This window comes from Phodopus roborovskii, unplaced genomic scaffold, assembly GCF_943737965.1.
Source record: "Phodopus roborovskii unplaced genomic scaffold, PHOROB, whole genome shotgun sequence".
In the NCBI taxonomy this organism is placed as follows: Eukaryota; Metazoa; Chordata; class Mammalia; order Rodentia; family Cricetidae; genus Phodopus; species Phodopus roborovskii.
Window position 1 is genome coordinate 14,147,247 of NW_026125397.1, and position 14,190 is coordinate 14,161,436.

A 14,190-nucleotide genomic window follows, 5' to 3' on the forward strand; every position below is an offset into this window, starting at 1 on the left:
TAAACTTGGTGGGTCACAAAACAAAGAATAAATATATAAATCTGAGAATGAGACTGAAAGGGATGAGAGGGAGTTGATAGAGATGGGACATAAGAGAAGGTGGGAGGTAAGAGTAAATACAGTGCATTACACACATGCTCATAATTAGCAAAACAAAGTTTTTAGAGTTAGATTATCTACTTTTATAAGAAGTAAGCATCTGCACTGCATCTAGGTTGCTGCAAGCCTCAATCTAAAAAGTCTAAATATATTTCTTGAATATGTAAGATAATTAAACTACTCAAATTTTTTATTACACGTATTTATTTGTCTGGGGCAGAGTGGGTACTGGTGTGCATGTGCCAGAGTTTATACGCAGGTCAGAGAATAAATAACCTTTAGATGTTGGTTTTTTTCCTTCCACCAGCAGGATCCCAGGGGTCAAATTCAAATGTCAGGCTGAGTGGTAAGGCCCTTGGCCCCAGACCCATCCTGACAGTTCCTAATGTCAGAATACTTTTTTGGAGAGTTGAAGACTTCTACAGCTTATGGGCCTTGAATCTATGGAATGTGCATGGCTGGTTTTGATACCACTCTGTGGCTGTCCCACATTCACCGTGAGCACAATGTTCTGACAGTGCTCTGAACTGCAGCTTCTAAGCCTGCAGAGATGGGCAAGTTAGGGCAGAAAGGATGTATTTAAGCTAAAATCGGGCACCTTTTCAAAAAAATCATTTTTAATTTCTGAAATTCACGATAAAACCATGTTATAAAAGAAGTTTAAATTCACAATAGCCTAATTTGGGTATCCCCTCATGGTGATAACTTATCCTTGTATTACCCATAAGGTAATATTATTGCCATGAAAACATTATAATATGTAATTTGAATCTGAAATATGCTTCTAGAGGGTGATGAATTTGTATGCAGTGAAAATCAATCGTGGCTCCAGTACAGATGAAACAAGAGACAATTTGTTTCAAGAAACATATTTGGAGCATTGTCCTTTGAGACTGTGTCAAAATCAAGATATGTATACACATTATTATTCCTAAGAGAGTAAAATAAAGCAAATCACAGCATAAATGAGAGAGACTCTAGCTTGCAGAATCTTCCAGAGCAAATCTAACCTTTTAAAAGATATTCAATGTCTTACTCCAAAAGAGAACTAAATGATCTGACTTAAATAAATCATTTCAGTTTTGAAGTTTGAGAAACGAAACATTAAAAAGGTTCCAAGCTAACCGCATGCAGAGGGCAGGCCAGCATCACTCTTGACTTCCTCTGGCCATGTGTTGTCAAACATGTCATAGTCTCAACATTAGCAACTCAGCAGGCACTTGCTTAGCAGAACATTATTACACAGGCTCCTGCCAATGCCTGTAAAACACCATCCACAGGGACATAACATCTACTAAAAAAAAAAATCACCTCTTCAGGTATGGTCCCGTCATTTTCTTTTTAAAATTACTTTCATATATTTCTTGATTGGCTTTCACTACAATGACGCATTCATATTTGTGGTTTAGACCTAAACTGTGTGAGTCTGGCCATTGCTGTTCTGCCCTTGTGTACTAGGAAAGAGTCGTGAATAAAAATTAGCAGGTTGTTGCATCTCCTGACTACCAACTGTGCTTCCCAAAATAGCATGAACCAAGGCTTGAATCAGTTGAAAGGAAGATGCAGAACACACAGTAAGAAGAAATCATGACTCTAAAAAATGGCAGCATACCATGTAAACTACTGCTCTCAATTAATATTGAACCTTCTATAAAACGTTTTAAAAAAAAAATGTTGACAGTGAAACCAGGGTGTATCCCTGATGATGCACGAAAGGACTTGGGGAGCACATTCCCCACAGAGGGATACTCCCTCAGCCTAGAGACAGGAGGGAGGGCCTAGGCCCTACTCCAAATGACTTGACAGATTTTGATGATCCCTCCTGGAAGGCCTCATCCTCCCTGTGGAGTGGGAGGGGGATGGGAGTGTGGTCAGGGGGGCAGCATGAGAGGGAGGAAGAGAAGGAGGGAGGGAACTGGGATCGATATGTAAAATAAGAAAAAATAAAAGAGTATCTTTAAAGGAAACAAACCCCGTTGATAGTCATATCTACTTCCTACTCATTGTGTAGTCAGAAAGTGTTGAACACCTCTTGGCGCCCATCACTTATAAAATCAGTCTTCCAGACACAGTATAATACATCCCTGAACTCGTAAATTGGGGTGATTTTTATTTCACTTAATCTTTTTTAAATGATTTTTATTAATTTTTATTTCAATTACAAACAATCTTACATACCAATCCCAGTTCTCCCTCCCTCCCGTCCTCCTATTTCCCTCACCAACTCCCCATCCCACCCCACATCCACTCCTCAAGGAGGATGAGGCCTCCCATGGGGGATCATCAGAGTCTGACACATCATTTGGGGCAGGACCTAGGCCCTCCCCTATGTATCTAGGCTGAGAGAGTTTCCCTCCATAAGGAATGGGCTCTCACTTAAAAGTCTTAATGTGAAATTTATGGCCATATAAAATACAAAATAAAAGTAGGGACTGTTATTTATTTCTCTAATCCCAGAACCCCTTTGTGCACCGAAGAAGTTGTTGAATATCATTAAGTTTTCACTTCCTTTTTAAATGTTGGAGACAATACCATTGACCTCATAGGACAGAATGTAAAATGTGTACCTCTATGCCTATCACAGACTCCATACTCAGGTGTTAACTTCTATGATTCCTGCAGATAACTTTTTCTTTTTACATTCATTTATTCTCCACTTAATGTTTGGAGCTTTCAAGCATATAGTCTTAATTTCACAAATCTTTTATAAGGATAAAAATGCAATTAATGAAGTGTAAAGCATTTAGTGGTGCTTGGCCTATAATGAAAACAAGAGGAATGTTTGCAATAATCTTTGCTGCTGAGACTGCCTTGTTCTGCAATATTACACTAAACTATTTCTTCCCCATTTTTCTGCACAGTGTTTTAGTTTTCCTTTAGCTCCTTCCCCTAGCCCTTCAAATGTAGAAATATAATTTGGTCTCCTGCTTTCCTCATGCGGTGTATCACAGACTTCCAGAGTCATGGGTTTGTACCCTTGGCTATAATTCTAGGTAATGCCCTATTGGTGGACCCAGAGTCACTCCTGAGGCACGTCCTCATCTTCCCAGTTGCTATGTAAACAGCACCACTTTGGTATCCCTTGTTGATTGAACTATTCCATAGTAATGGAACTCATTCCATTGCCACACAAACCAACTTTCCCTCTGAGGTTGCATACATTAAGCACTTAATAATAGCTCATTAAATTTCCTTTTTGTTTCTACATTTATCCACTAAAATCCAACTATTTCTTTCTCTTCATATTCATTTATCTTCGGTATCTAATGACTCCTTTCTGCTGGAGTCCTCTCTCCATTACCTAATATAATGGCACTGACTTTTTCTCTTTATCTCCTCTCTCTTTCAGTCATCTTGTGTGAAATTGGTCTTCTTGACACATGTATAAAACACTAATCACACATGGCACTTCCAAAATCCAACCATTTCCTCAAAATTCATACTTCTTACCTTACAGACTCACATACAAAAAGCTCACTCCAGACACTGAGATTTTGATACATAGCAATCCCACAAAACACTGGTATATTTCTCTCCTCTTCCATCTCTTCAATCTATTGAAGGTGTCGCTGCCTTTTGTTTTCCTTGAGTTCACATTCTCAGCCCCAGCCTGTTCTGCTATATAAGATTAACTCCACCTATTTGAGAGTTTTGCACCATTTTCCACTCCAAATCTATACTCACAGGAAATCCCTGTTTGTCTTTTGACCCCAGACTTCTCACTTTACCTTTAAAGCCATGTTTTTCAACATACTACTTTCTGTCGTCAATACAATAGTACCATGCCATGCACACTCAGATCTCTAACATAACACGTAAAAATCAAACTAGTTTCAGAGGATACAAAGTACACTGTTTATTTCCCAACACAGAAGAAAACAAGCTGCCATCATTTGGTACACATACTTGGGATATATCATTCACTTCAGGCTTCCTGTGCCTTCAAAGGACAAAATGAAAAGCTACCTGCATAGGAAACAGTGTTATATAATAGTGTTTAGCAGGGAAGAAAAATGAATCCTTGATTTATTTTTTAATTAAAGAAGTTAATTACAGTGCTTCTCAAATATACTCAAGATGACCAGGCAGGCTTCTCCTCCTGCCTCTAGCCAAGCAGTTTTTGGTAATTTCCTGGACTGTGTTTCCCTCTGAGTCCACAGTAACCCTGCCTTCAGTGCAAAGACCAACTAAAATGGCAAATGTGTTGTGTCCTTTACTTTCCACATTTTCAGTATCGCAGGGGAAATATGAGCTAGCATCCCGGTATCACACTGAACCGCACAACAGCCAGCAATTTCCCTTTGTCGCTAAATCAATCAACCATTATTAAACCTTTCATTAAGGCTAGCCCAACCCCTTGGTTTTCATTAAACCCCATTTTTCTAATGTTGAAAGAATTTCCTGTTAGAAAGGTGCTTGAGGTTGAAACAAAGGCAAAGAATTGGCTTTATTGATGCCGCGGGATATTATTAGTGCTAAAGCTGATGAACCCCTATCTAGGGGTTTGCATTACCATATAGTGACAACGATGATTAATAATAATAATACTTCCATCTGGATAATAGTTAAGATTTTCAAAGCAATTTCAAGTATATTATTTTAACCTTGATATAATAATGAAGTCTCAGCACAGGTTTGAGCCTATTGTTTTGCAGAAGAGAATATGGGTCTCAGAGAATTTAAAATTTTCCCAGAATCTTCATGGGAAGAAAAAGGGACGCCTAGATTAGAAGCCGCTGTTCTTTGTGTCTCACCATTTAGAACAAGGTTCTTTGCACTCCCTTTGGAGTCTTGTACCTAGAACACAGTTTAATGAATTAGACCTGCATTTCTGTGTCTTTACGGCACATGTGTCAGAAGATCTGGAAGTCAATACAACATGGCACCTTACAACAGCGCGAGGTCCTCTCCAACCCACTCAGAGTAAGGGATTAGGGAGAGGAAAGCCAGACACACTCAAAGGAGGCCGGATGGAAATGACTCAGTCTCTGATAAACTTCTGCCTTTCATCTGCCTAGCGTCTGCCTCTGAGCACAGATTAGCTGTCTCAGCCTTCTATCACTTTGCTGCTGTGGGGATATAGGAGAACCGCTGGGATGGGATGTCCAGAGGGGGAAAAAAGCCAAAAAAAAAAATGAATCCACCTGTAGCCACAGAAGAGAAAACAGATTCATTCTGTACATATCAGGAAGCCAAAGTTTCAGGACCAACTACCCTAAGCAAATGTGTCTTACTACAAACAGTTTTTGCTTTCAGAACACTTTTTTCCCCTTAGCATTTTGTCCCCCTTTTTCTCTAGAGTCTGAAGTTTAAGCAATATTTTTTTTAAAAATCACAAATGGATTTTTTTGGTGTTGAGATAAATTTAGGTTGACAACTATCTATACAGAAAAAGGACCTAACTAATTCACATACTAGTCAAAGGAAGCCAGGGGAAGTCCATAACCTAGTGGGTGCAAAATGCAGAAGTGTTTTTGAGTGAATGGATGGATAGATGAATGGATAGATGGATGGATGAATAAATGAACGAATGAATGAATGAATGTCTGAATGAATTGGAACAGTAAGACTAAATTTAGTTAACTAAATAGGTGGTGTTTTCCCTACACAAACCGAGTAGTTCATAGCCGCTCCAATGACCCCAAATTCTAACAGTAGTCTGTATTATCTTCATCAAGTATTTGGGGCCCAACTGGTCTCTAGCTCTTTAGACTTTCATTTTTTTCTCCAGAAGAGCTCTATGTCCCTTAACATTACAAAGCAAATGCTATGTATACGTAAATGCCCTTAATATGTACATTTTTTTACATAAAAAGCAAATAGTGGGAGATGGCTCAGAGGTTAAGAGCACTGGCTGTTCTTCCAGAGGATGTGCATTCAACTCCCAGCACCCACATGGCAGCTCACAACTGTCTGTAACTCCAGTTCCAGGGGATCTGATACCTTCATACCAATGCCATATAATAAAGTTAAATAAATTGGAAAAAAAGCAAATAGCTGACAGAAATTATTTTTAAATCAAATTGGATGAAATATTAAATAACTCTGATGTTTACTATCATAAGGACATAACACACCAGAATAGGATTTCCTCATGCTGTTAACACTGCTCAGTATAATAATGAAATTATGGACCCATCCTGAACAATGTTAAAGGAGTTCAATCTTTGTTTTCCCAACTGGAAGGAATTCATTCATTTACTAAACATAACTTGCCTGTGTTGATACACCTTTAAATATTTCATTTGAGTCATTGCAGAGTTATTTAAGTCCTTTGCTATTCTTCAAACTTGTTTAAAGATGCTCATTTGTAACATGGGAACAGCATGGACCAAACCTAGTCAGCATCCTAGCAAGAGTTGCTTCTCATTTTTGCTGCTATTTTAGTATTATTTCACTAGTTGCTAAATAATTGGCCCAGTTTTAAGAGGCTGTCCTATTTTTTTTTTTTTCAGGAATCTGTCGCTGTATCCCTTTACCATTTCCCAAGATGGCTTTTTATATCACTTTTAGTTTTCCATGGTTTGTACTTTACTTGTCATCAGTTGCTGTCTCTAGAATGCTATTGAGAGAACTTCCTTGCAGTTATGGAAGTTTTTCTGGGACAGAAATCCCATGCAATACCCATCAGCCATTGTTAGCTTCACCCTAATCAAAACCCACCCATAACAGCACACAGCAGTGCCCTTGAGCTTATGAAGGTACCTGGTCTGCACTGCTCATGACAATAATGTCTCAGTGAAAAAAAAAAATTCAATAAGCTGAGAAAGGAAGCCTTTTAAAATCAGACCAAACAAGTGGACCTTTTTTAAAGATTTCTATAAGCATCTTCCTACTTCTCTGGCTAATTGTCCATGACTATTTCAATCTATACTTAGTCATTTTTCTTTTACTTTTACTTTTACATCTTGTAGAGCCCTTTAAGGAAGACTAAATCATTGGACCTGACACTAACTCAAACCGTTATGCTCTGCGGCTGTTTCTGAGGCATTAGGTGACTGAGAAATTTGCGTTTCTTTTGAATGTTTACCACACCATTTGGAGAAATAGGAGCATAGGAGCGTGTTCATAATTTGAAGAGAAGCCACAAATAACTATCCATTCACATGGTTTCTTTTCTTAAAAAAAAGGAAAAAACTATACAATACCAAAACATATGCAACAGTAATAGGCAAATTTCTGGATAATTTGGAGGACCACAGTCGTATCTAAACACTTTCTGCCACTTCAGAACTTTAATACTGTATGTGATAGTCAGTCACTGTGACAGGAGCACGATGGTTAGCATACTCTGAATTACCACCATTATAAGAACTGTTTTAACTATAGTTACTTACATATAATTGTTTTCTAATGGCTATCAGTGAGGTTCCAGATAAATGACTGTTTAATGTAAAGAACAACTCTGTAAGCCTGCTGTGATCTACCAAAGTATAAATAGTGGGCTAATTGACAATACACAAGCCAACTCCAAATATGTCATCATATATTTCATATAACAAAATTTCATTCAAGAATACCTCCAGTAATAATTACTTGTCCATCCATGGAGTATCCCCACCTCTGTGTACATGATTGCGAGATGTTCACTGTACAGCCATAAGTAGAGGTCAGGGTTGACAACCTTTGGTTCTCAGTCTGACTCATCTTCCATCTTGTTTGAAGCAGGGTTTCTGTAGTTTCTCTGCCCTGTACACAAAGCTGACCCCTGAGCTTCTGAGGATTCCCCTGTATCATATTCTGGAATTTGAACTTAAGTGACCATGCTTTTGTGGCTAGTGCTTCCACACACTGAGTCATCTCCACGGCTTTTATCTATGGATTCTAACTTCTCAGATATTTGCTCTAGTGGTTGGAGGGCTAAGTTGCTTTCCCTTTTCATTCTGAGCTTTCTTTGTACAAGACGCTGTCTCTTGTAGCTCTGTGGACCATTATCCCTAGGCTATTGACTAGTCTTAAGTGAGGCACTATCCCTGAGGAAGCAAAGGAAACATGTGATATCTGGGGCCAAGGAACAATTACGGTAGCTTAATGGTGCAGCATGGCTATCAAAATGGTTATCATTTTCTCGTGTTTACTTCTATTTTCAAATACTGTGTTAGATTATCTAAAAGGAAGGAAGCAAATTCGTGTGATTCTTCCCAGGTATAGCCTGAGCGATGGGATGCATGTCCGCTGAGGCTGTTCCAGTCTCTTTTACAAGAACTGCAGGACCAAAGCAAAAGTCACTTTGGCATTTTAGAATTTTGAGTTGCATTGGATCCATTATAAAAGTAGTTACACTGCAAATATTGTGCTTTGCATAATCTTCTTAATGACTCCGCATCTCAGATAGTTTTTAGAAATGCTTTAGCTCTTTATAATAAGTCCAGACTAACTTGTTCAGCATCTCAGTAGAAAAAGGTCACTATTTTATTTATGCTTTCCTCTCACATACACTTAAAGGTCCTGTATCCTGGGGAACCTTGGAATTTTTCTACTTCACTCAATACAGGAAAAAACTCATCACAGATAAAGTTCTCACTTAGAATTTTTGGTAAGAACTGTGTAACTTTTTTTCAGCTCCGATTCCTTCCGGGTCTCTCTACTCTAATTCAGGTTCTTTTGTTACAAGATTAACTTTCCATGGACTTGGCTTCTTCTCCTGAAATTTATATATTTTCCCCTTATCTTTGTACTTGGAAAATTGTATATAAATCCGTTTCCCTTAAATTATGTGGGTTGGAGATTTTTCTCAATTTCTGAAATTTCTTTGTATAATATTCCTTCCTTAAAACAGCATTGCTTTTTAAAATAGCTCTTCAACTCAGTCTTCTTAAACTCGGGTGATTTGGAGACTGTCAAGATGACAGAGAGGAAAGAGTATCTGAATCACCCAGGAGAGGGATGGGGAATAGGAGAAGGTGGCATGTACTATGTACACCCAACAGAGCACTATTATCAAAGCATCATGCAATCATGCAAAGAGGGTAACAGAGACTTCTATGGGAGACAACAAGATGAGCCACAAAATTTAGGCCTGAAAGAGGAAATCCAGACTGAGACGGGCTGGGGAGACAGATTTCCCTCCTTTCAGGGCAGAGATTACAGCACTGTTTTAGCACATATCCTGAAGATGAAGGTTTCCAGAGGATGCCAAGATTCAGAACTCTTTATCTGTGTCCCTGACCCTCAGTATACATTGATGGATCTATTTTGTGAGTATTTTACTTTATGAGTAAAAAAGGACAAAATAGCTGAAATTTAGACAGTCCCTAAAAGAGATTTATCCTTTCCCTGTTGATGTACTGTGCCTTCTGGATGAAAAGTACCCTCCCCCATCATAGAAATTATACCCTGTTACTACAGCATAGACCCTGACAGTAGTGACTATAACATTTGGCTTCTCACTTTTAATTTTAACTACACAAGCATTTATTATTACTTATTATCTTGTATTGGCTTATTGGAAGTAAATCTACATGTCAATCAATAAATTCCTTCCCACTGTAGATTTCCAGGGAGAGTTTTGATGACTAATAGCCTGTCTTTTACTTTAATGCATGGGATAAGCAACTAAAACACATTCTATTTCCTGTAGTACCAATAATCCTTCCTACACACATGAGAACTGTAAGTAACATTCACTTAGGTATGGTTTATAAAGTGTGAATAATATTCGTTCACTTACAGAAAAAAACAATTGTGTGTGTGTGCTTGTGTGTATGTGTGTGAAACCTACCTTTCTATAGACTTCAAACAGATTCAAAACATATTTAAGTATAAAATGTCTGTAGATCACTATGGTTCAAAATAGCATAATACCATAGCTCAGTGACTACTTTTCCAATCTAGCTGATATAAGTAATATGAGGTTTTGTGTCAATTTCATTTTTATATTTTGATAGACGAAAATCATTTTTATAACTCTATAGTGAACTTCTTCCATCTAAAAAGTCACTCAAAGAAAACATGTAGTCAATAGGTGCTATTTCATAGTCCTTTCAAGTTTCCTACCTTACCCCTCCCCCACAAAAAAAAAAGTCAATGTAAGATCCACAGGACCTAACCAAGCTAGGGGCTCCAACCCATCTTATGGCTAATCCTGTTTGTAAGTTCCTAAACTCTGTGAGTCTCCAGATAACAGTTAATCTTCGTATTTACTAAGAAAGAATATCAGTAGAACCTTTCAACCTGAAATTTCAGGAAAACATGGCCAATTAAAAGGGAAAAAACTATTAAAATATCCATTTACATTTTAACATACTAATGATGCTCTCAGAAGTCTGTAGGGGAATCTGTTGGAGCTATTGGATTTCTCTTTAACTGCAGACGTCATTTACATTGCTCCAGAAATAGTTTAAACTATCCAGATGTATCCAAAGTCACCATTCACAGAAGTAAAGACACCAAATGCTTTAACAACTGGTTTCATAAATGCTATAAAATATATTTAACTTTGTATTTTCTGGAAATTACCTTACCCAAGAGCCTCTTATAAGTTTTATGTCTTTCAATCTGACAAAATAATTATGATGAAGGACATACAAACATCACTGTGAGCATTTTTCTATAGTAGAGGAAATAAGTATTATTTTTCTTCTACTAAACAGCACCCGAGCTCAGAGTTTACCAGTTGATGTATTTTTAAGTTTCCCACTTCTAAAGATGAACAATCACATCAGACAGGAAGCATGTTCTTCAGATTAGTGACAGGTGTAGAACACGAACGCCAGTCAGGCTTTATTTTCAGTGTCACTAAGCATGCTCAGAGACAGAGGGAACAACTCTTCCTTCTCATTGAAGTGACACATATCATATTATGCCTTCTTCTACACATCACCACACAGAAAGTTCCCAAGCACGAGGCTATTTGGGGGAGATAAAATGTCAGTACTAGCGAGAGAGAGAAAGGCGATTATGGCAATGATGATAATGGGCCGACTTTAAGAATTTCTTGAGGAAGAAGAAGGAAAAAGTTGTCTCGGTTTTCTCCCCTTTTCTCCACATTATTAAGCATCTGGATTTAGAAGCCAAAAGTATATACGTTCTATTTTGTACTTTCATGATTTAGTTCTCAGCATATTAATGTGGTTTGGGAACACATAAAGCCACAATAGAAACTGTGTCAGAGAAGGAAGTTTTAAAAGAATACAAGCTGTACCCGGGGAGCCAACCCGAGGCTCATCTCTCAGTCCCGTTTTTCCTTTACCTCCAGCCAAATAACCAAAACCATGGAAGTTGCAGCACTCCAAAACTTCTCAGAGTAAACTCTAGAAAAATAGAGGGGTAAAAAATATCAAAAGTAAAATTTGGACTTAGGATTTACCTGCTCTGGTCCCAGTTGGCAGCAAAAAGCACTAGAATCTTCCTCCCATAGTGGTCCAGGTTGGCCAGGCCCCCAGGAAAGCCATCCTTCAGTGCCTGCTTGATGCCAGGGTCAGTAGCCTTGAAGCTTTTGAACATATCCAGGTTCTGCTGCCGGTACTCAAAGTACTGGGCCAAGAGGCGGAAAGCTTCAAAGTGATGAAACTTCCTGGCCCGCAAGAAGCGTAAGATGAAAGCGTCATCCGTGCGCAGAAAGCCAATGTCTGGCCTAGTGATGACCATGTCCCTCACCTCCTGGATGTCCTGGTGCAGAGTATCTGGGTTCTCATTGAGTTCCAGCCGAGCTTTCTCCAGGGTCTCAGGAGAGAGACCAGCTTGCAAATGAGTCATTGTTCCCCTGTACCCAAGCTGTCCTCTCTGAAGCTCTCCTTGTGTGTCCAACAACACACCTGGCCCTTGCCACCTCCACACCACACTCCAGCCCCCAGTTCTCCTAGCTGCTGTCTGCCTCGTTTCCGGTACAGGAAATGGTTCCTCTCAGTGTTCAGTCAAGTACCCTGTTGCTCCTGCTTTTTCCCACAGTTTTTCTGGAGAGTATCTAAACTTCTAACCCCAGACCCCTAAAAACAATGCCTCCCATTAGAAGCAAGCCTCTGGGCAGGCCTTGCAAACCTACCTCTTGTCTCTCTGAATTACAAAACAAGAAAGAAAGAGAAAGAAAGAACGCCTAATTCTACTCAGCATGGGCGCTTCGGGTCTTGGTTCCCGTCTTCTTCTCTTGTCTTGCAAGATGTAGGGAAAACAGCCCCCACGCACATCTCAGCCCCAGCACTGTATTGCTGCTGCGGTCCCTGCTGAAGGATGTGCCTGCCACGGATAAAGACGGGAATTCTGATTAATAATAAGGTGGCTCTTCAGTGCAGAGCTCCAGGGCGGGGAGGGAGTCTTTAGCAGAAAGAAAAGGAGAGAAAGGAAGGGAAGGGAGCTCATTTATCCCTCTGCTTATCCAAGGATGCTATTTTTACAGGATATCTTTGGGCGATTTTTACTTTAGGTTATTATGATCCAATTAGGGGAGACTGCAGAGAGTGTGCACCCTTCCTCCGCCCCTCTTCCACACACTGTGATCTCATAAGGTTCCAGCTGGGTTTTGGGTGCCGGTTGACACGGGCGTGGGCTCCCCCACCCCCGCCCCCAACTTCTGCCTAGTCCATCCCTTTATTTCAGGGGACTTGGCAAGGGACTGGAGGGTGAGGATAAGGACAAGAGGAGACCTCTTTGGGAGCATACATGTCAAAACCAGGGTGGGTGCAGGGAGTTGTAGAGAATGAAATAAAAATATCTCTATCTTTGCTATAACAACCCCCCCCCCGCCGCCCCCAAAGCCAGAAAGAAGAAAGAGCAGCCAGCTCCTACCAGCAAACCCGGAGGCGGGGACGCTAAGCAATGCGGCACTCCCCAGCATCCATCAGCACCGGCTTCCGCGGAGGTGGTGGTGGTGGCGGGGGTGATGCCAGCATCAACTCCTCTCAGAGGGATGGAGCAAGCAGAGAGAACCGGCGACTGCTACCCGGGCTGAGGATTCGCCAGAGAGCAGTCTCTGCCACCTCATCCAAGGACAGCCCGCCGCCTCTGTCGGCAGAAAGGGTGGGGACCGACAGAGCTAGGACCACTGCTGTCCCAGGTCCTCGCCTGGCCCAGCCATTTTTCGCCTTCGGGAGAGGATGGAGGGAGAGGACGGGAACGACGCCGGGACGAAGCAGGCCACAGGGCTGAAGCCCTTTACCTTTGTGTGCCCAAGCGGTGGCACGGCCAGCCCCAGCTGTCCCTGTGCGCTCAGAGCCGATGGGTCCCGCGCGTCCCTGGGGCTGCTGCTCCCACTCCTGTGCCCGCTGCTGCTAAAAGAGGACTCGGCTCAGCCCAACTCCTGATTATCCCAGCACAGAGCTTGAGGCGACGTAAGCACTCGCGCACGCACTCCACTCCTCTCCCTGCCTCTGAGGGGTAGAACCGCAATTTGGGAGGCATTCAAATATCTATCCGGAGCCTCAAGTTTAGCCTGTTCCAGGTCCCCAGGTCCCCAGGTCCCAGCTGGGGCGGGCTTCAACTGGCCAAGAGGGACAGCTATTGCCTCACAACCTCCCCCACGCCCCTGCCTCACCCTTTGTGTGCATGACCCCAGAGTGCCCTGTAGAGTAGCCCCTGCTCTTGCTCAGTGACTGAGGTTAACAGACCTTTTCTGGATCCTGTAGGGAGAGATTTTCATGCAGAAAGAGTACGGAAACATTTTGTAATTTCTGCTTTTGTTGTACACAGAGCCATTCGATTTTGAGGAAGACCACAGAGATTTCACCACACTGCTGGTGTTTACTCCCTTGAGGGAACTTATAAGGATTTGTTGTCAGCAGTAAACTCTCCCTGCTAAATTCCTGTTGAGGGCAAATCAACAATATCCACAAGACCGACCTACACAATCCTCAAAGGATGGGGTGGGGGTAGAGGGGAGGCATTTGACTCTAATAAAGAGTGTTTACTTCTAGAGACATGCTTTTTCCCTTGAGTTGCATCTTTACAATGGAATCATCATAAATAAAGAGAACCCTTGAGCTTATGAAGCCTGGAAATGTATTTTCTAAAAGAAAAAGAAGAAACATTTCCAATTTTCAAAGAACAGTGTGCTTGACTCAAAGTGTAAGAGATAGTACTGAGTTCAAAACCCCCAGTGCACCGGCTCTTACTGCAGTCCACTCTGGACAGTGCTCTAGTTGTGTGGATAGGAGGTAG

At 40.9% G+C, this 14,190-nt stretch overlaps 1 protein-coding gene across 1 annotated transcript in view; it reads right to left on the minus strand.

Moving 5' to 3' along the window:
* Clvs2 (clavesin 2) overlaps positions 1-12,968 on the minus strand; it is a 61,965-nt gene extending 48,997 nt beyond the window's left edge. The window contains exons 1-2 of the mRNA XM_051175497.1: positions 12,823-12,968; positions 11,408-12,273 (exon numbers count right to left, since the gene is read on the minus strand). Coding sequence (XP_051031454.1) covers positions 11,408-11,796 — 389 coding nt within the window. The 5' untranslated portion in view covers positions 11,797-12,273; positions 12,823-12,968. The remainder of the gene's footprint in view (positions 1-11,407; positions 12,274-12,822) is intronic.
* Positions 12,969-14,190: the final 1,222 nt, after the last annotated feature.